Here is a 21596-nt window from a genome sequence, read left to right as displayed (position 1 = left end):
TTGAGAGCAGTGCTGGCACAGGACGTGCAAGGCTAGGGATGTGCACAGGAGGCCTGGTGCGTGAGGCTGGCACCAACTTCACCAGCCGACTAACACGCACCTCAGGACAAGTATGGAGCGCTAACCCAGGTGCCATCAAATCCCCGACACGTTCCGTCGGGCGAATTCCATGCAAAAAGCACCAACACAGCAACTCCCTCATTTCTCTCTCCTCCAATTTCCCCATTAACTCCTTCACAGTCTCTGTTTCGCTCACCTCCAACACCGGCTCTGGTTCTGGTCTCCTCCTTGGCTCCTCACGATAAACAGGGAGAGTTGGCTCAGGTCTGACTCCTGACTCTGCCACACTCTCCCTGAGCCCCCCCCAAGAAATTTTTGGGGCTGACTCTCAGGCTTCCTTCCGAGTCGCCGTGCTGCCTCCTCATACCGGCGCCTCTCCGTTTTCGCCGCCTCCAGTTCTTCTTTGGGGCGGCGATATTCTCCAGGCTGAGCCCAGGGTCCTTCTCCATTTAGGATTTCCTCCCATGTCCAGAAATCCTTATAGCGCATCTCCTCTTTGGGCTGCTCCTGCCTGTTGACACGCTGCTTGGTCCGTTGGTGGTGGGTGATTCTGTTACGGTTTTCTAGGTGTGAAGGATAGTCGGACCAAAATGCAGCGTGTAGATTGCGATCCATGTTTAATGAACAACGTGAAACACAAATAAACACAAAACACTACAAAACAAAGAACGTAACGAAAACCGAAACAGCCTATACTTGTGTAAATAAATAAAGAGCTAGGAACAACGACACTAAGGACAATCACCCACGACAAACTCAAAGAATATGGCTGCCTAAATATGGTTCCCAATCAGAGACAACGATAAACACCTGCCTCTGATTGAGAACCACTCCAGACAGCCATAGACTTTGCTAGATAACCCCACTAGCTACAATCCCAATACATACACACCAAAACCCCAAGACAAAACACACCACAATACAAAAACCCCATGCCACACCCTGGCCTGACCCAATACATGAAGAAAAACACAAAATACTTAGACCAGGGCGTGACAGATTGGTTGATGATAGGTACAGTTGATGTCGGAAGTTTACATACACCTTAGCCAAATACATTTAAACTCAGTTTTCCACAATTCCTGACATTTAATCCTAGTAAAAATTCCCTGTCTTAGGTCAGTTAGGATCAAGACTTTATTTTAAGAATGTGACATTCCCAGTGGGTCAGAAGTTTTAATACACTCAATTAGTATTTGGTAGCATTGCCTTTAAATGTATTAACTTGGGTCAAATGTTTTGGGTAGTCTTCCACAAGCTTCCCACAATAAGTTGGGTGAATTTTGGCCCATTCCTCCTGACAGAGCAGGTGTAACTGAGTCAGGTTTGTTGGCCTCCTTGCTCACACACACTTTTTCAGTTCTGCCCACAAATGTTCTATAGGATTGAGGTTAGGGCTTTGTGATGGCCACTCCAATACCTTGACTTTGTTGTCCTTAAGCCATTTTGCCACAACTTTGGAAGCATGCTTTGGGTCATTGTCCATTTGGAAGACCCATTTGCAACCAAGCTTTAACTTCCTGACTGATGTCTTGAGATGTTGCTTCAATATATCCACAGAATTTTCCTCCCTCATGAAGCCATCTATTTTGTGAAGTGCACCAGTCCCTCCTGCAGCAAAGCACCCCCACAATATGATGCTGCCACCCCAGTGCTTCACAGTTGGGATGGTGTTCTTCAGGTTGCAAGCCTCCCGTTTTTCCTCCAAACATAACAATGGTTATTATGGCCAAACTGTTATATTTTTGTTTCATCAGGGACAATCTTTGTCCCCATGTGCAGTTGCAAACCGTATTCTGGCTTTTTTATGGCGGTTTTGGAGCAGTGCCTTCTTCCTTGCTGAGCTGCCTTTCAGGTTATGTCAATATAGGACTCGTTTTACTGTGGATATAGATCATTTTGGACCTGTTTCCTCCAGCATCTTCACAAGGTCCTTTGCTGTTGTTCTGGAATTGATTTGCACTTTTCTCACCAAAGTACGTTCATCTCTAGAAGACAGAACGCATCTCCTTCCTGAGCGATATGATGGCTGAGTGGTCCCATGGTGTTTATACTTGCCTACTATTGTTTGTACAGATGAACATGGTACCTTCAGGCGTTTGGAAATTGCTCCCAAGGATGAACCAGACTTGTGGAGGTCTACAATAGTTTTTCTGAGGTCTTGGCTGATTTCTTTTGATTTTCCCATAATGTCAAGCAAAGAGGCACTGAGTTTGAAGGTATGCCTTGAAATACATCCACAGGTACACCTCCAATTGACTCAAATGATGTAAATAAGCCTATCAGAAGCTTCTAAAGCCATGACATCATTTTAGGAATTTTCCAAGCTGTTTAAAGGCACAGTCAACTTAGTGTACAGTATGTAAACTTCTGACCCACTGGAATTGTGATACAGTGAATTATAAGTGAAATAATCTGTCTGTCAACAATTGTTGGAAAAATTACGTGTGTCATGCACAAAGTAGAAGTCCTAACCGACTTGACAAAACTATAGTTTGTTAACAAGAAATTTGTGGAGTGGTTGAAAACGAGGTTTTAATGACTCCAATATGAGTGCATGTAAACTTCCGACTTCATCTGTAGGTCAAGAGGTCCTGTATAAACACAAACTCATTTCCTTGACAACTTCCTTCGCAACAGTTCTGCGCTGCTCCGCTAAGCTCAAGAAGTATGAATACCCTGACTTCTGCAGAGGCCATATCACCCTAAATGCTGCACGGCCAATGCAGATGTCAGGTTGACCATGCAGCACCTTTCAGTCACTCAGATCATGTTGAGAGTAGCAGGCTCCTTATCGGAGGTGAACCTGGTAAATTGCCAGTTTATAAACTTGGGGGTTTGGGCGGCATTCCAAGTTCACATTCACCGACCTGGTGATTATAGTGTAAGACCATATTCAAATAAAAACAGAGGTTTTGAGCCAAGGTTTGCATAAATTAGTAAGGATAAGAAAATATGCTTATGTGTGGTTTAACAATGCTTTGGGCAATTCTCCAATAGAGGGGGACATGCCAAGAGTAGAGGGGTCACAGGCGCAACTTTCACTGGGGACAGTGGGGGGACGGACAGACAAATGCAATCTGAAATTGCATTTTTGTCCTCCTCGGTTTTATCGTTGGATTGTGGTACAAAACGAGGCAACGGTGTGCTTTAGGACCATGCAGATCGATCCAAGTGGTCAGGTAGACTGTTTGGAGTGTTTATCTGACTGGATAAAAATTAAATAAAAAGTTATGTCCCCCCACTTCTAAAACCAAAGTTTCCCCCTTAAGAGGGTTTGAGATTATGTGGGGGATATCACTGGGGGGCACACACGCACACACACACACACACACACACACACACACACACACACACACACACACACACACACACACACACACACACACACACACACACACACACACACACACACACACACGCACGCACGCACACACAGAGAAGATAGAGAGAGAGGGAGAAATGTACAGAACGGATGATCGACAGAGAGAGAGAGCTGTGCTGGCGGCTGCTCTCAGTGCATCTGTTTCTGAATGAAAGCAGGGGCTGAGGGAGGGGGAGAGAGGGAGACAGTTAAATAGAGAAAGAAGGCATTTCAGTGAGAGAGAGACCAGCAGTTTTTCTTAGTAAAATGTGAGGCATTAAACATTAAAGCGTTTCAGTCTAATGGTTTTGATGATTATGACTTCAGAATGTGCCTCACATTATTTTATCCTTATTTAAATGTATTGTATGTATGAAAACATGCTTTAGTCTTGTGCCTGTGAAGCTGTTTGGCATTTATATCAGAGTGAGAGAGAGGAAGTGACAGAGAAGGAAGAGTGGAGAGAGGCAGTGAGAAAAAGACTGGAAATAAAGAGACAGAGAGAAGATTGTGTGTAGCAGGAAGCAGCATGTGTGTATGCCTTTGCGTGCGTGTGTGAATTTATAGTTTTAAGTTGCGCAATATGAGGACTTGTTATGCAAATTCCAGAGAGGAATCTGTCTTTTACCACACCTAGCAATTAGAGAGAATAACAAGGACGTTAACTCTCCCAGGCCCTCCATCAACAGTACGGAGTCTGACCAATAGCCCCGTAGACAGCTCCATTGCAGTATGCTCCAGCCAGCAGTTTTCAACTAACATTTGCACTACAAGCGAATAAATAAGGAGGAGAGTAACCCCTATGGGGAAGAAAACAAAAATCAACTATTAGAAAAACAAAGGTAGATCTTCTCCTTATAAATGAATGGGTTCAGGAGTCTTTGTAAACACCCTGCAGACTGACAGCTTCAGTGTGAAGGGCAGTGGGCTGGACATGGATGATCGGAACAGGAATTCTGGGGGGAAGTGTGTGTGTGTGCATGAGTGTGTGCATGCATGGGTGTGTGTGTGTATGGGGAGGATATATTGAAGTGCTAACATGCAACATGAGGTTGTGCATTAGGCACATATGTTTATAGGTGTTACTTGGACCAGTCATGGGTGAGCACCTTGAGGCTTGCCTTTATGTGCCTTTAAAGGCTGGGACAATGTATTGCTCTGTAGAAGAATTTGTCTCTGATTTAGATGTAGACAAAATGATTTATTGCGAATCATGATACGAGGTTAGATTAGGAACATGATTGTAATATGCATCTGGCTGTCATTTTTGCCTTCAAAACGTTCCCCTCTATGAGCCAGTATTATGGGTGACCTCTGCTTTAACACCCTTCTGTCTGTTCCTCTGTCGTGGCAGGTTGGGGTGTTGGTGGCTTCTAAGACGGAGCGGGCGGTGCAGGTGCCCTGTGACTCAGGCCAGTACACCAAGGGTGGAGAGTGCTGCGAGGTGTGCCCACCTGGAGAAGGGGTGGTGAGGAGGTGTGGTGCCAACCAGACCGTCTGCGCCCAGTGCCTAGACAGTGAGTTCATCCTTCAAATGTACAAGTACACATCTATACAGGCATACTGTATTATGCACATGCACACAGGCACGCACACACAGCTATTTTCAGGTGCACAACTAGAGGTTTTCTTCTGGATCAAAAAGGGGCTTAGGTGGTGGGCATGGCAGGGGGCGCTGTTGGCTCATTGGCGCGTCATCATTTTAGAAGCCCCCATCTTGGCGGGGTAAAGAATGGCTAATGTTGTGTTCTTTTGCTCAAACATAATAACAAAATCTATAATGGTAAATTCATTGTTTTTAGAATTTTCAATTCTCCCTGACTGTCTAGTTTTTATTTTGGGGATTGTTAGTTCTCAATGATTATGTCATCAAAAAATATATAGGTCCATTATCTTTTTTACACACTTTATGTTTGGTTTTAGTCGTTTAAGTACACACTGAAAGTGTTTTTATATGCCGAAAATTTATTTAAAAAGTACATATACAGTATATTAGAACTTTTCTTTACACTGTTTGGACTTATCCACCGCAATGATTTCAATGGCATAAAAATCGCTGAACTATACATTTCACCTTATATGCACTCATTTACACCATCAATGGGAATTTACACATTAATACCCCACCGTCTAAAACCATCCAATCAAAACAGAAAAAAGCCTGAACAAAAATGTTACTGTCCAATTTGCACATAACAAAAAACATAATTCTGTCCCTGCTTTACTAACAAAGTGTTCTTTAGAAACAGGCAGGGGTTCCTATGTTTGATGGCTGTAAGTGGGGCCAAATGTGTTCACTTACAACTCAGGCTGAAACCCATTAGCACTGATTCAGAGGGAGGATAAAACGGGACGGTAGAGGTGCCAATGTTGTGCTACAACGTCCTACAGAGAGGAAGAGCCTTTATGCAAACATACATATGCACTTCATCTTAGGGTTTGTTTCACCATTTTCCCTCTCTTTCTCTTTCACTCTCTTTCTGTTGTTGTCCTTTACAGTAGTTAAGATGCATAGTAGAAGTTAAAGTGTAGTTCTCACAGGTCACTGCATAGCATAGAAATAGAATCCAGAGAGAGAGAGTCAGCTGGATTCTACAGCACTTCTATAAGTCAAAATGTAGTTCCCAAGGTCACTGCATGGTTGTGGTGGATGAGCAGAATGTCAGAGTGCATTGTGACTCATGACTGGTGTCAGGTCTGCTCTATTGACTGAGTCATACAAATAGGATCTTCTTTCACAACTGTGACAATTCACAGACAAAGTATTCTTCAGTTGAGGTCCTTTACAAATCCCAGGAATGCCAGTGTCTTCCAACACAATTTGAGCAGGACACAGAACAGACGAGGTCTGAAATTAGATCAATTAAGTAATTTAGTCAGAAGATGGCCTGTGTTGCTGCTTGATATAGTATTACCATAACAAGCTCCTACAGACACAACACTGGCCTGGGATGCCTGTGAACTGCTGCCCAACAATGTGTAAAGACATGGTATGCACATATTATTTAATGTAACCTCCAAACATTCCTGGAGCTTGGCAGTTTAAGATCAAAGTCTCATCCACAGCAGCTGGTCAGTTGGGGAACAGCCAACCAGACAGTGTACATGGAGAGGTAAAAGAACAACGGGAAGGGAGGGGAAATGGAAATGGAAGAGGAGGGATGAGGAATGGAGACTAATTCATCATTATTATCAGCAAATTACACAAAGTGAATGATTACAGCAGGAAACTGGAGCCGCTTGGCTTCTCTGCAAAAGCAGCAGAGACATCCTAATATGGACTTGTATTCAAAGGTTTGACTGAACCCTGCCCTCAGAGTCCTTAATTTATAAATTAAAATGTATAAATGCTGTCACTTTTTTTCATGGGAAATAATAAACCACTACAGAGCGCTCCACTCTCATCCCCTACCAGTCTTTATGTGACTCATCGGCTGTAACGGGGACAAAAACTAGTCTGAGGGAGCATCAGGCACCAAAGAACAAGGTCTGCTCATTCATCTTGCATGGTGCTATATGACTGCATCTTTACACATTTAAACAGACTAATTATACCAGTGCGCCACGCCCATTTGATATCCTACACAGGGATGCAGAAAACAATGTTGTCAGTGTTGTCCCATCGCTGTAACTCCTGTACGGACTCAGGGGAGGTGAACGTCGAGAGCCACGAGTCCTCCGAAACACGACGCCACCAAGCCGCACTGCTTCTTGACACACTGCTCGCTTAACCCGGAAGTCAGCCGCACCTCTTGGGTCTCCCGGTTGCAGCCAGCTGCTACACAGCCCGGGATCGAATCTGGATCTGTAGTGACACCTCTAGTACTGCGATGCAGTGCCTTAGACCACTGCACCACTCGGGAAGCCCTAGAAAACAATTATCGTGAGCCACGATACAGACATGGTATCAATAATGTGGTAAACATTCCACAATTTAGCAGAATTGCATTAGTTTGTGACAATTTGAGTCAATTTACAATTGTTCTCTGCCTGTCCATTTTTGTTTGTCCCAATAAAATCTTATTGTGCCTGATGCATCCCTGAAACACTAACAAAATAGGGCCTGAGAGTGTTATAAATGGATGTCAGTGGCTGAAAACACGGAGCTTAATCCTGAATAACAAAAGCTATATGCGTACATAGAAGCAGTATTTCATAAAGCGCAGGTATTAATATTTTAAAAGGTGAAAAAACATTCAGAGCATCCATTTACAGTTTCATGGTAAATATGGGTGCATCTTTATTTACCTCTTCTTCCTCTCTGGATACTCTACTTCCTGTCCCGCTAACACCTCCCCTCCTCATTGCCCTATCAATTCAGGTCTAGACGCCTGCCAACGTCAGCACCGCTAAAATATTTATCAGTCCTTTCCACTTTCTCCCTCTCTCTGCCTGTCATGGGACACAGCACATACAGAGCTGCTTCTCAGTGAAGCATCACAAAGGGGGCTGCAACTGACTGGGGATCAGTGGGGATGGAGAGAGAAAAGGCCAGTCAATGAAGCATTTAGAAAGTCCTCTGACTGAATGGGGTTCAGTTGGGGATTTAGAGAGAGAGAGAGAGAGAGGGAAAGAGAGAGAGAGACGGAGAGAGAGAAGGACATACAGTAGAGAGAGGAGAACCACAGCTATCTTAGTCAATGGAGTGTATAAAAGAGGACTGACTGATTGTGGATCAGTGGGTAATGGGGGGAATGAGGAGAAATTAGTTTGAGAGTCCTCTGTGGCTCCTACAACGGAAACTACTGCATGACTCCACTGACCCCACAACAGCACTAGGTGAGCTAATGAGAGATAACATAACTGTCACCAGATATGACTTCTCTTTTTAACATCCTAATAATAGCATTATAGGAATGTTAATAATACCCTAAACAGATGTTGTAAACCTTGGGGTCGAGCCAAGCAGACCACTGAAGTGTGGCGATAATTACACACTGTTAAATAAATGTTTCAAGTTTTAAAAGACAAATAGAAACCGGCATGCAGGTTTCAGAACGTTTAACGTATAGCCCTACAGAGAAACAAGAGCAAGTGAAAGGTCAGTATGTTATGTTAGCATAGCAGAAAGAGAGAAAAGAGTTAAGGAAGGAAAGCTGTCTGACATTAGAGGGGAAATGGCCATTGGCCACGGTCCCCTAGAAGAACACAGCAGGATAGTGCTGACAATGGAGAAGATGAAAGAGGATGGACACAGGAGAAACTTAAGGATGTCCAGACCTGCATTATTAATGATGCTAATCTAATGGGGCCGAAACACTTCGATGTGAGAGGAGGAGCCTTCTCAGGCTGAATTGGCACATTTACACTACATCCCTCAGCCTTCAATCACTAACTGCTGACAGGATCATACTGCTAGATATCTAGAGGAGGTGGTCAGGTTGAGAGGAACCATTAGGATCATACTGCTAGATATCAAGAGGAGGTGGTCAGGTTGAGAGGAACCATGAGGATCATACTGCTAGATATCTAGAGGAGGGTGGTCAGGTTGAGAGGAACCACGAGGATCATACTGCTAGATATCTAGAGGAGGTGGTCAGGTTGAGAGGAACCATTAGGATCATACTGCTAGATATCAAGAGGAGGTGGTCAGGTTGAGAGGAACCATGAGGATCATACTGCTAGATATCTAGAGGAGGGTGGTCAGGTTGAGAGGAACCACGAGGATCATACTGCTATATATCTAGAGGAGGTGGTCAGGTTGAGAGGAACCACGAGGATCATACTGCTAGATATCTAGAGGAGGTGGTCGGTTTGAGAGGAACCATGAGGATCATACTGCTAGATATCTAGAGGAGGTTGGTCGGGTTGAGAGGAACCACGAGGATCATACTGCTAGATATCTAGAGGAGGGTGGTCGGGTTGAGAGGAACCACGATGATCATACTGCTAGATATCTAGAGGAGGTGGTCAGGTTGAGAGCATGGTAACTGATTTACTGAGAGACAGTGTGGTTCGGAACATCATCCTTCACACACACTCTCTCTCTCTCTCTCTCTCTCTCTCTCTCTCTCTCTCTCTCTCTCTCTCTCTCTCTCTCTCTCTCCTCTCTCTCCCTCTCTCCCTCTCTCTCTCTCTCTCACGTGCATGGTTCTGGAGCATACAGTCACGTTTAGACATGTTTATATACAATGATCGCATAGGGGTTTATGCATGCGAGCTAAAATTAGGTACTGCGGGATAATTGGGGAGGTTGAGGAAAGGTTGTACCGTCAAGCCTGACTGAAAAGAAAACAAAGGCTCTGAGTCCTACTTCAAATCATTATTTACCCTAAGGTCAGTTATTTATCCACCAGATCGAAGGCCCCACTCACTCAGTCAATGTCAGAGCTGCTCTGCTACCTCTAGCCAGAGCCATATAAAGAGACCAGACCACCATCTGAACCACTCACTGCCAAATGCCTGCTGAGAGAAATGTAAGAGAACAATAGCACTGGACCTGGGCTACCACCTGTCAGTGAAGGGAGCTCAACCTCAGGTCTCTCCATTGCCCTGTCACATGTTCCCTGATTGTTATGAAACATATGAATGTATATTTACTATTTGATCCTCTTTTTGATGGTCTGTAACATGTTGTCATGTTTGGAAATTGGACCATCGTCAATGTTTTTCACTGTGTTACCTCAAATGGTTGGAGTTGGAAGCTCAGAGGAAATAACATCCTGTTCTCACAGTATGAGCCTGTTTTATCCAATCCTGTTCTCACGGTATGAGCCTGTTTTATCCAATCCTGTTTTCACAGTATGAGCCTGTTTTATCCAATCCTGTTCTCACAGTATGAGCCTGTTTTATCCAATCCTGTTCTCACAGTATGAGCCTGTTTTATCCAATCCTGTTCTCACAGTATGAGCCTGTTTTATCCAATCCTGTTCTCACAGTATGAGCCTGTTTTATCCAATCCTGTTCTCACAGTATGAGCCTGTTTTATCCGATCCTGTTCTCACAGTATGAACCTGTTTTATCCAATCCTGTTCTCATAGTATGAGCCTGTTTTATCCGATCCTGTTCTCACAGTATGAACCTGTTTTATCCGATCCTGTTCTCACAGTATGAACCTGTTTTATCCAATCCTGTTCTCACAGTATGAGCCTGTTTTATCCGATCCTGTTCTCACAGTATGAACCTGTTTTATCCAATCCTGTTCTCATAGTATGAGCCTGTTTTATCCGATCCTGTTCTCACAGTATGAACCTGTTTTATCCAATCCTGTTCTGTTTATCCTCCACTAATGTCTCAATGCCGTTACCTCTCACATTCTCTGTTTCCAGTGTGTTTAAAGTAAGGGAGAGGACACCCTGTGTTGTCAGGTAGTAAGCTGTGCTGCTGTTTACAAGGTGCTAGAGATATTAGGCTCAGCCTGTGCTAGTGTTTACATGCTGGAGGAGCTTACAAGGCAAGGCAAGAGCTGGGACATTGCTGCAGGGCTTTTCACACCAGCAATACGCTCTCTCTCTCTTACTGAACACAACAACAACTGCCATCCAACACTTCTCACTGCTCGTCCTGACACAGACACACACAGACATGTGCACACAGACACACACACACACACACACACACACACACACACACACACACACACACACACACACACACACACACACACACACACACACACACACACGCACACACACACACACACACACACACACACACACACACACACACGGTACTCTCACGCAGCTGTAGACACACAAAAACATGCATCACTTGTTGTTTCTAATAGCAAGGGAAGCCTCTAAAGCTCTACATTGCAGAAGATGCCTCCTCTCTCCTGTTCCCCATTTAGAAGAGCATCACACAGGAGGACAGAGGGATTTGGGGAACCCTATACCTGGTGGGGATCCCGCTGTTCTGTTATTCAAACCAGCCTGCCCCTCCTCTCCACCGTCTCCTCCTCTCCTCTCTTATCCTCTCCTCTCTTATCCTCTCCTCTCCTCATCTCTTCCCTCTCCTCCCTCTCATCCTCCCTCTCCTCCTCTCCTCTCTTATCCTCTCCTTTCCTTATCTCTTCTCTCTCCTCCCTCTCCTCCTCTCCCCTCCTCTCCCGCCTAACGTCACTCTCATCTCCTACAGCCACAAAAATAACAGACTATATGAATAATTCAGCAGGGTTCCAATTATATCTGGAAAAAAAATCTATAAGAACATGCAATATTAATGGATGACTTTGTACCGCTAAGAACTCTCAGCATGAGAATAACCCAGTTTGGGGTGAACACCTTCATGGCTCAACTTCTAGCACCAACATTCCTGAAAAGCACATTCTACTAATGTAACTTCATAAAGACAATTACAACTGGCTCAGCAAATAGTCATAAACATTGCTTAGCTACAAGATATAACACAAAACATGTGTGTGCCAGTTGTCATTTATAAAAAGTGAACTTGGCTTGAGAATGTGCTTTCCTCCACGCACATTTTCTATTGGTTGTAGTATTGTATTGCAAGCAGGCAAGTAAGTATGTTGTGCAAATGGGGGATATGAGGACATGCTTATTCATAAAAACATAATAACAAGATGCAACCATTTGCTGTTAGTGAGAAGAACGAAAATCAATTTGTTTTATTTTTGGAATTGAAATCAAAACATTGTTGACAAGTCCACAACAATTGGCCACTGTTTTCTCTGTCTGAAAGTGTCAGTCCTTTACAGCCAGATACAGCATAAATTATTGTCAGCAGGGTTCCAATTATGACTGTCCTTTACAGCCAGATACAGCATAAATTACTGCCCTTTATAGCCAGATACAGCATAAATTACTGCCCTTTACAGCCAGATACAGCATAAATTACTGTCCTTTACAGCCAGATACAGCATAAATGACTGTCCTTTACAGCCAGATACAGCATAAATTACTGTCCTTTACAGCCAGATACAGCATAAATGACTGTCCTTTACAGCCAGATACAGCATAAATTATTGTCCTTTACAGCCAGATACAGCATAAATGACTGTCCTTTACAGCCAGATACAGCATAAATGACTGTCCTTTACAGCCAGATACAGCATAAATTATTGTCCTTTACAGCCAGATATTGTCCTTTACAGCCAGATACAGCATAAATGATTGTCCTTTACAGCCAGATACAGCATAAATTACTGCCCTTTACAGCCAGATACAGCATAAATTATTGTCCTTTACAGCCAGATACAGGATAATGACTGTCCTTTACAGCCAGATACAGCATAAATGATTGTCCTTTACAGCCAGATACAGCATAAATGACTGTCCTTTACAGCCAGATACAGCATAAATGATTGTCCTTTATCGCCAGGTACAGCATAAATTATTGTCCTTTACAGCCAGGTACAGCATAAATGACTGTCCTTTACAGCCAGGTACAGCATAAATTATTGTCCTTTACAGCCAGATACAGCATAAATGACTGTCCTTTACAGCCAGGTACAGCATAAATTACTGCCCTTTACAGCCAGATACAGCATAAATGATTGTCCTTTACAGCCAGGTACAGCATACATTATTGTCCTTTACAGCCAGGTACAGCATAAATGACTGTCCTTTACAGCCAGATACAGCATAAATTACTGCCCTTTACAGCCAGGTACAGCATAAATGACTGTCCTTTACAGCCAGATACAGCATAAATTATAGCCCTTTACAGCCAGATACAGCATAAATTATTGTCCTTTACAGCCAGGTACAGCATAAATGACTGCCCTTTACAGCCAGATACAGCATAAATGACTGTCCTTTACAGCCAGATACAGCATAAATGACTGCCCTTTACAGCCAGATACAGCATAAATGACTGTCCTTTACAGCCAGATACAGCATAAATGATTGTCCTTTATCGCCAGGTACAGCATAAATTATTGTCCTTTACAGCCAGATACAGCATAAATGACTGTCCTTTACAGCCAGATACAGCATAAATTACTGCCCTTTACAGCCAGATACAGCATAAATTACTGCCCTTTACAGCCAGATACAGCATAAATTACTGTCCTTTACAGCCAGATACAGCATAAATTACTGTCCTTTACAGCCAGATACAGCATAAATTATTGTCCTTTACAGCCAGATACAGCATAAATTACTGTCCTTTACAGCCAGATACAGCATAAATTACTGCCCTTTACAGCCAGATACAGCATAAATTACTGTCCTTTACAGCCAGATACAGCATAAATTACTGCCCTTTACAGCCAGATACAGGATAAATTACTGAAAAAGATTAATACATTTTTCCCACACAGTAAATATACCGGTAGCTTGTGTAAAAGACTTGACAGTATGGGTTTAGGCTACAGTATTGCTGTGCGATAGGAGCGCGACATCTCAGAGACCCAAGACAGGAGATACTGAAGAAACATAAGAATATATTGATAAACAAAACAATTAGTCTTTTGCAAAGAAGTGTGGGCTGAAGCATTTTAATTAAAACATTTTTGAATATACAATCAATAGGGTAAGTATTTGGCACTCGGTATAGGCAGTATGCATGTTTAGTTTGAAAAAGTCACTGTAAAAGACTAAAACATTCTGCCCACACCTCTACAGAAATGTGATCAAATTGGCCATTGCTCTTTCTTTGAGAAACTGCCGTCCCCTGGCCCAATTCCAATAGTTCCACATCATACAGCAAATAAAGTGTTTTGAAGGGTGTTATAGTCAGGTGAATGGAGGGCGTTTTCCTGGCAGAGTTATAATGCTTGTTCACACACGCACAGTTTCATGACGAGTCTGATTTACAATGGGAAACATGTGGATGGCGTGCGCTACGTTTATACATCTCAATATTGTTAGACGTATGCGTATGTATTCTTTTCAGAAATAGCTTGAAACATACTTTAAAATTATGAAGAGTGGCCAAGCATCAAATTGCCAGTGGTCATTTGTGCCAAACCCAGCTTGATTAACTTTGAATACAGGCCATCTCATAGTCTGTTCAGAGCAGTAGAGAGCTATATCATTACAGTACAGTCGGTACAGTCCACATAGAGATCAATCTAGTAATGAGCGCGGCGTGCTTCAGACTCCTTCCTTAACAAGAGCACCTTTCATGTCTCAGAACACTAATCATCCAGAGCCCACTGGATCACTGTGTGTCCCCCTCTCGATGAACACAGCAGCAGTAAACATGATTCATGTCATCAGACTGACTGTCTCTCTCTCTCCTCCCTCCATCCCCCTCTCCCCTCTGTCTCATCCTCCCCTCATTGTTCTCTATCCCCCTCTTCTTTCTTCTCCTCCAGGTGAGACCTACTCAGAGACCTACAGCCACACAGACACCTGTATCCCCTGCACCATGTGTACAGGTCTGATGCGCATGCAGACGCCCTGCACTGACTCCAACAATGCCATCTGCGTGTGTGACTACAACTACTACCTGAATGAGGTGTCTGGGCGCTGCGAGCCCTGCACGGTGTGCCCGGCGGGCCAGGGCGTGTTGGCACACTGCGAGCACAACCACGACACGGTGTGTGAGGAGTGTATAGACGACACCTACTCTGACCGGGACAGCTCCCTGGACCCCTGCCTGCCCTGCACCATATGTGATGAGGGCATCGAGGTGGAGCTGAGCGCCTGCACCCCCGTCAGCGACTCCTTCTGCCATAGTAAGAGAACTAACGCACACTCACAGCAACATACACACACACAACCTGCACACTAGCCAGTAGCAGTAACGTCTGGGAACTTATGGTAACCTTTGCCCTCCTGTCCTATCAGGGTTGTATAGTAAAGGCCTGTATGTCTCTATCACAATGTTTTCTTTCTCATGTGAATTTAGGAGGTCAACAGGGGTGACTTCCACATGTGTCTGTTCTACAGTCAGGGTCAGAGGGCCATGCAGGCCAAATTGTCAGACTGCAGAAAAAACAGAACAGCGGTCACAGAGGTCAAGAAGTGGTGGAGTGTCAACACAGACACAGTGCATAATCTCCAAACGCTCTAACTAGAGGCCAGGTATTCCCTCTGCAGGCACGGTGAACACAGATGCACTACAGGGCAGGCTGCAGCACTGGAGCACATACCCAGGAAGCTGTCAATCCAGTAGGGTGGATGTGGCATGAAATCAGCCATGTCAGTGAATAATAAGCCTAGCCTCTGGGAGGTCCACTGCTGCTGCAAGGTATGGACCTCCCTGCTTTGGTAACAGACTGGGTTATGTTTATATTAATGTGTTGGCTCTACAGGCTGGGTTAGATTTATGGGACCTGGGTTGGCTCCACAGGCTGGGTTAGGTCTATGGGACCTGGGTTGGCTCCACAGGCTGGGTTAGGTCTATGGGACAAGCAGGTTTGAGTTCCAGTAAATATACTGTATGAAGGAAATTATCAAATTTATAACAGAAGTCCTTAACGCCACCTCCAGATGACCTTTGGTACAGTAGGACTAGAATGTTCCAAGGTTTTGTAAAGGTGATCATAACAAGGCTTGATATTGGTTTTGGATCATGGACATTAATTTTGGGTTTTGGAAAAAATATTTCCGTAATGGTTTTGGATATTCGGTTCGGAAGTTGGAACTTGGACACTTACTAGGATTAGTTACTTTTTGGATGGGCGACTTAGGTGAGGTTTGTGTGCTGGGCTTGGATGCTGCCTGGGCCAGAAATGCCACGTTGCAAATGCAAGTGGGATATCCGTGGACACCTGCTGCACTGTGCTTGAGATGCTTGTCAGGCAGATGGGGGTCATAAATCGCTCTTCTTTTAATGTTCTGTCATCTCTTGGCCGCGGCTGGCAGTTCTCAGTTAGTTGTGAAACAGATTGAGAAAAGATAAATCCAGAAAGATCAGGAGAGGAAGAACCACTCTCTCACCCACACATAGGCTTTGTCCAAATTGGCACTCTATTCCCTATATAGTGAATTGCTTTTAACCAGAGCCTGTAGCGTGTCCTGGTCAAAAGTAGTACACTACATAGTGAGTAACGTGTCATTTAGGAGGCAAACTGACAGCTGTTTCTGGGTTCTCAAAAAGGCAGAAACACCTGCTTCTGATCAGCCAGGGACATCTCTGTTCAGAGAGAGGGAGATTACAATGAGAGAAGAGAGAAAAAGTTAGATACAGATAGACAGAAAGAGATCAAAAGAGAGAGAGACAGAGAGAGAGTAGAAGGTAGTGAGGGAAAAAGAGGACACATGTCCCAGCACCATAATCACATGAGCATGTCCAGAACCTTCCCAATTCATAATCACATGAGCATGTCCAGAACCTTCCCAATTCATAATCACATGAACCAATCCAGAACCTTCCCAATTCATAATCACATGAGCATGTCCAGAACCTTCCCAATTCATAATCACATGAGCATGTCCAGAACCTTCCCAATTCATAATCACATGAGCATGTCCAGAACCTTCCCAATTCATAATCACATGAGCATGTCCAGAACCTTCCCAATTCATAGTCACATGTATTAGTCCAGACATGAAAGTGTAAGAAATTGTGTCTTCTCTTCCCTTCTCTGTTTTCCTCACTACCTTCTTCTCTCTCTCTATCTCAATTCAATTCAAGGATTTTATTGGCATGGGAAACATATGTTAACATTGCTAAAGCAAGTGAAGTAGATAATAAACAAAAGTGAAATAAACAATAAAAATGTACAGTCAACATTACACTCACAGAAGTTCCAAAAGAATAAAGACATTTCAAATGTCATATTATTTCTATATACAGTGTTCTCTCGCTTTCTCTCTCTAAATGTGAGAATTGGGAATATCACTTATATCACTCATAAGTTGTGTGAGAGTCAGAGTCATATGGACTGCAGAAATTCAGTCAAACCGCACCATGTGTGCCTCATACAGTGAGTGAACATCTATGTCAGGCCTTCTATTATGAGTGATGTACAGTAGGGTACAATGCAGCCTTGTGCTGTACCATATAGAGGACCACCAGCAGTGGAGATAAAGACAGCACACAACCAGAGCGCCTCTCACCTCTGACCTCGGGGCCCTGTCTTCTTCTCTGTGACCCTGTGTTGTGTTCCGCTGGCCACGGACAGGACTAGGGACAGTGCTAGGGACAGTAATGGCAGTATGGGGTGGCTCTTGGTGACCTTGCCCTGTGTGGTGTGTCAGGGGGACTCTGGCATGTGAAAGGAGCCACAGTCATATACCCATAAGGTCACACGGAAACATGTGGACGCCATCAAACCATTGCCATGACTGTTCTGTTCCCAAGACACCCCGGTGGTCTATGAGGACAAATTTGGTGCTCACCAGATTAGTAGCAACAGTGCATGAGGACAAAAACATCTACAAAACAAGCAGTGGTGACAAAACATTTGAGAACATTTACAGCATGCTGGTTTTAACAGCATGTCTCTGTTATTTCTAGATCAGTTAAATCTACAGCAAGAGGGGAGAAATGTTCTACAATGCTGGCCATGTCAATATTTAAAATGTTGATATTTCTGAAGTGATATTTGGTTGTAAAGGCTAGCATGAGTGACAAGAAGTAGCTAGCCACAATGACCCATGGCATATAGGAGATACCCCTAGTCTCTTGGAACATTCATTGGGGCATCTCTCTTCATCGGGAAAAACTATCACGTTTAGGCAAGACGCAGATGCAGACTCGAAGCAACAAAAGTCTATTACAACAACAGGGGCAGGCAGTCTCAGGGTCAAGGCAGGCAGTCTCAGGGTCAAGGCAGGCAGTCTCAGGGTCAGGGCAGGCAGTGGTCAATAATCCAGAGAGTGTGTAAAGGGTCCAGAACGGCAGGCAGTCTCAGGGTCAGGGCAGGCAGAACGGTCAACATCGGGAAGGACTAGAAAACAGGAGCACAAAAACAGGCAGGAGCAGGGGAACAAATGCTGGTAGGTTTTATGAACAAAACGAACTAGCAACAGACAAACAGAGAACACAGGTATAAATACACAGGGGATTATGGGGAAGATGGGTGACACCTGGAGGGGGGTGGAGACCGTCACAAAGACAGGTGAAACAGATCAGGTTGTGACACAAACAGGCTTTCACAGCGTTCCTTATCTGAAGACAGAAAACATTATAAAGATACAGGCTTCATTATACTTCAATTACACAGCACAGAATATTATGTTGCTATTATCTCGCTGTCCTCAAACCTTTCCCCTCTAGGTACTGGAACTGGACAATCTTTTCATAATGTCCTGCTACAAAATGACCTGCCCTGTCCAGTAGCCTACACTCTCCCTTTACTGACAGCTGGATATTCAATTTCACCCTCTTCCATGGTTATGGTTATCAAGATAGCTAGCTAATAGGAAGTTTGCTAGCTGATGACATTTAATTCACTTAGCTTAACAGTGTGTAAAGTCAGCTAATTAGCAGTTCAATTGAGTTATGCCGGGTGTACACTACACAATTTTACCTGTCCCTGAAATCTGAGACAAAATCCCCATGTCGTTGCCTACTCAGGGTGCGCGGCCGTCACCAACGCTCATTTAACTTGAACGGGTCAGAGACGCAATCTGAGGGCTACCGATCTCGTTTTCGAGCAGTCCCAGACATCCCGATATTTTCAAACATGTTTGTTTTTATCGGAGCAAAATCTGCAATGTTCTTGTAGTGTGAAATGTGCAACAACAAGCTTTCAGAACTGTGATCAGCAATAGCCAATGAGAGCTCGCCAGAGAAGAAGCCAGTGAGATGTTGACATTGTTTCGCGTCACCCAGAATGTGTAGACTCTCCAGCAGGAACGATGACTACTACTAGTATGCGTTTATACTTGCCTTTAAGCCTTTAACCAAAACGTTAAATCGTTACAGCTCTGAAGTGCACAAGCAATGTTATTCAATTCAATGGCTAGACATTTCAACTCTGTGTGGCAAGCGTGAATGTCTGACTGAAAACATTTATGAGAATGCTTTGAGCCAAAGCTTGTTGTAGCTACGTTAAATGAAATGACATCATTGTTGCAATGGAAAGTCTAGTTCATCAACTCTAAATAGCAAACCGCAGCTTGTGTAGATCTATAAAACAACAGAAACATCACTCATACCAATATCAATGAGTAAAATGGGTCAATACATGTATTGGTTTATCTGTCATCTGAGCAGATGATGCAACGTTCACATGTCCACTTTCATTTAAATGTGTCGACTAGAGTGTGGGAAGACGGCGGAAGTGGATGCTGAGTTGGAATCAAGCAACACATTTGGGTAATTTTGGTGAAGACGAATGTTCTGAATGGAGAACCGTAGTTGAAATGGTCTCAAATTGGAGTGGAGGATACGTGTGTGAATGATTATGAATTGCTTCTTGTTGGGATGCGTTTGTTGAGTAAGGATGCATATGTGGGAAATCCGTTTGAGGTGTCTAAAATGGCGTTTCTTGATTCATTGTATTTCTGAAGAGCACAGGAAGATTGCATTAAAACAAAAGTTTTATGTTTTGAACTTCAGAGTAAAGCACCGTTAAAAGAGTAATCTCAGGGTGTCGATGGATGTTCAGGTTGAATACCTGAAGAGAATTCCTGGTGTGGTTGGTGCACGGCGTCTGAACCGCTGGAGGAATGGAGAAATAGAAGAAAGTCTGTTGATTCTGTTGGTTTTTGATAAAGAGCAAATACCTACGCATGTGAAGCTTGGTTATGTAGGAAGCTTTCGTCCCCAAACCACTGCAGTGTAAGAATATTAAAGGATTTGGCCACGTTTCAAATGTGTGCAGACGTTTCAAGTGTGTGCAGACATTTCAAGTGTGTGCAGACGTTTCAAGTGTGTTCAGACATTTCAAGTGTGTGCAGACATTTCAAGTGTGTGCAGACGTTTCAAGTGTGTGCAGACGTTTCAAGTGTGTTCAGACATTTCAAGTGTGTGCAGAAGTTTCAAGTGTGTGCAGACGTTTCAAGTGTGTGCAGATGTTTCAAGTGTGTTCAGACGTTTCAAGTGTGTGCAGACATTTCAAGTGTGTGCAGACGTTTCAAGTGTGTGCAGACGTTTCAAGTGTGTGCAGACGTTTCAAGTGTGTGCAGACATTTCAAGTGTGTGCAGACGTTTCAAGTGTGTTCAGACATTTCAAGTGTGTGCAGACGTTTCAAGTGTGTGCAGACATTTCAAGTGTGTGCAGACATTTCAAGTGTGTGCAGACATTTCAAGTGTGTGCAGACATTTCAAGTGTGTGCAGACGTTTTAAGTGTGTGCAGACATTTCAAGTGTGTGCAGACGTTTCAAGTGTGTGCAGACGTTTCAAGTGTGTGCAGACATTTCAAGTGTGTGCAGACATTTCAAGTGTGTGCAGACATTTCAAGTGTGTGCAGACATTTCAAGTGTGTGCAGATGTTTTAAGTGTGTGCAGACATTTCAAGTGTGTGCAGACATTTCAAGTGTGTGCAGACGAACAGAGTATTCTGAAGAATGGTGTGTAGAAAGATGATGGTGTTGCAATTGTGGTGGGGATCATGATCCTGAGTTCCTGGAGTGCCCTGTGAAGGTGAAGAAGGTGGCAAAAGTTAGAGCTGTCAATCAAATCTCCTATGCAGAGGCGATTAAAATAATTAAAGTAAATAATTATATAATAATAGTAATAGTAATAATAGTAATAATAATAGTAATAATTAAGTAAAATCACATTTTATTGGCCACATACACATGGTTAGCAGATGTTAATGCAAGTGTAGTGAAACGCTTGTGCTTCTAGTTCCAACTATGCAGTAAAATCTAAGTAATCTAACAAATCCACAACAACTACCTTATACACACAAATACACACAAATGTAAAGTGATGAATAAGAATATGTACATATAAATATATGGATGAGCTATGGCGTGCGGCATAGGCAAGATGCAGTAGATGGTGTAGAATATAGTATATACATATGAGATGAATAATGTAGGATATGTAAACATTATTAAAGTGGTGTTATGGTGGACAGGCAGTGGCTCGTGAGGCACTGTTGCGCCTTCTTCACCACACTGTCTGTGTGGGTGGATCATTTCAGTTTGTCTGTGATGTGTACGCCGAGGAGCTTAAAACTTTCCAACTTCTTCACTGCAGTCCCGTCGATGTGGATAGGGTGGTGTTCCCTCTGGTGTTTCCTGAAGTCCACGATCATCTCCTTTGCTTTTATGAAATTGAGTGAGAGGTTATTTTCCTGACACCACACTCCGATAGCCCTCACCTCCTCCCTGTAGGCTGTCTTGTCGTTGTTGGTAATCAGGCCTACCACTGTAGTGTCGTCTGAAAACTTGATGATTGAGTTGGAAGCATGCATGG

General features: G+C 43.6%; 1 protein-coding gene across 1 annotated transcript in view; it reads left to right on the top strand.

Moving 5' to 3' along the window:
- Positions 1–21596, top strand: part of ngfra (nerve growth factor receptor a (TNFR superfamily, member 16)) — a 46406-nt gene that overhangs the window by 4333 nt on the left and 20477 nt on the right. Inside the window, exons 2-3 of the mRNA XM_024403171.2 lie at positions 4779–4941; positions 14646–15008. Of these exons, the coding sequence (XP_024258939.2) occupies positions 4779–4941; positions 14646–15008 (526 nt within the window). The remainder of the gene's footprint in view (positions 1–4778; positions 4942–14645; positions 15009–21596) is intronic.

Source organism: Oncorhynchus tshawytscha, linkage group LG27, assembly GCF_018296145.1.
Source record: "Oncorhynchus tshawytscha isolate Ot180627B linkage group LG27, Otsh_v2.0, whole genome shotgun sequence".
Classification (NCBI taxonomy): domain Eukaryota; kingdom Metazoa; phylum Chordata; class Actinopteri; order Salmoniformes; family Salmonidae; genus Oncorhynchus; species Oncorhynchus tshawytscha.
The sequence above is the reverse complement of the archived record's forward strand: the minus strand, read 5'-3'. Positions and strand labels throughout refer to the sequence as shown.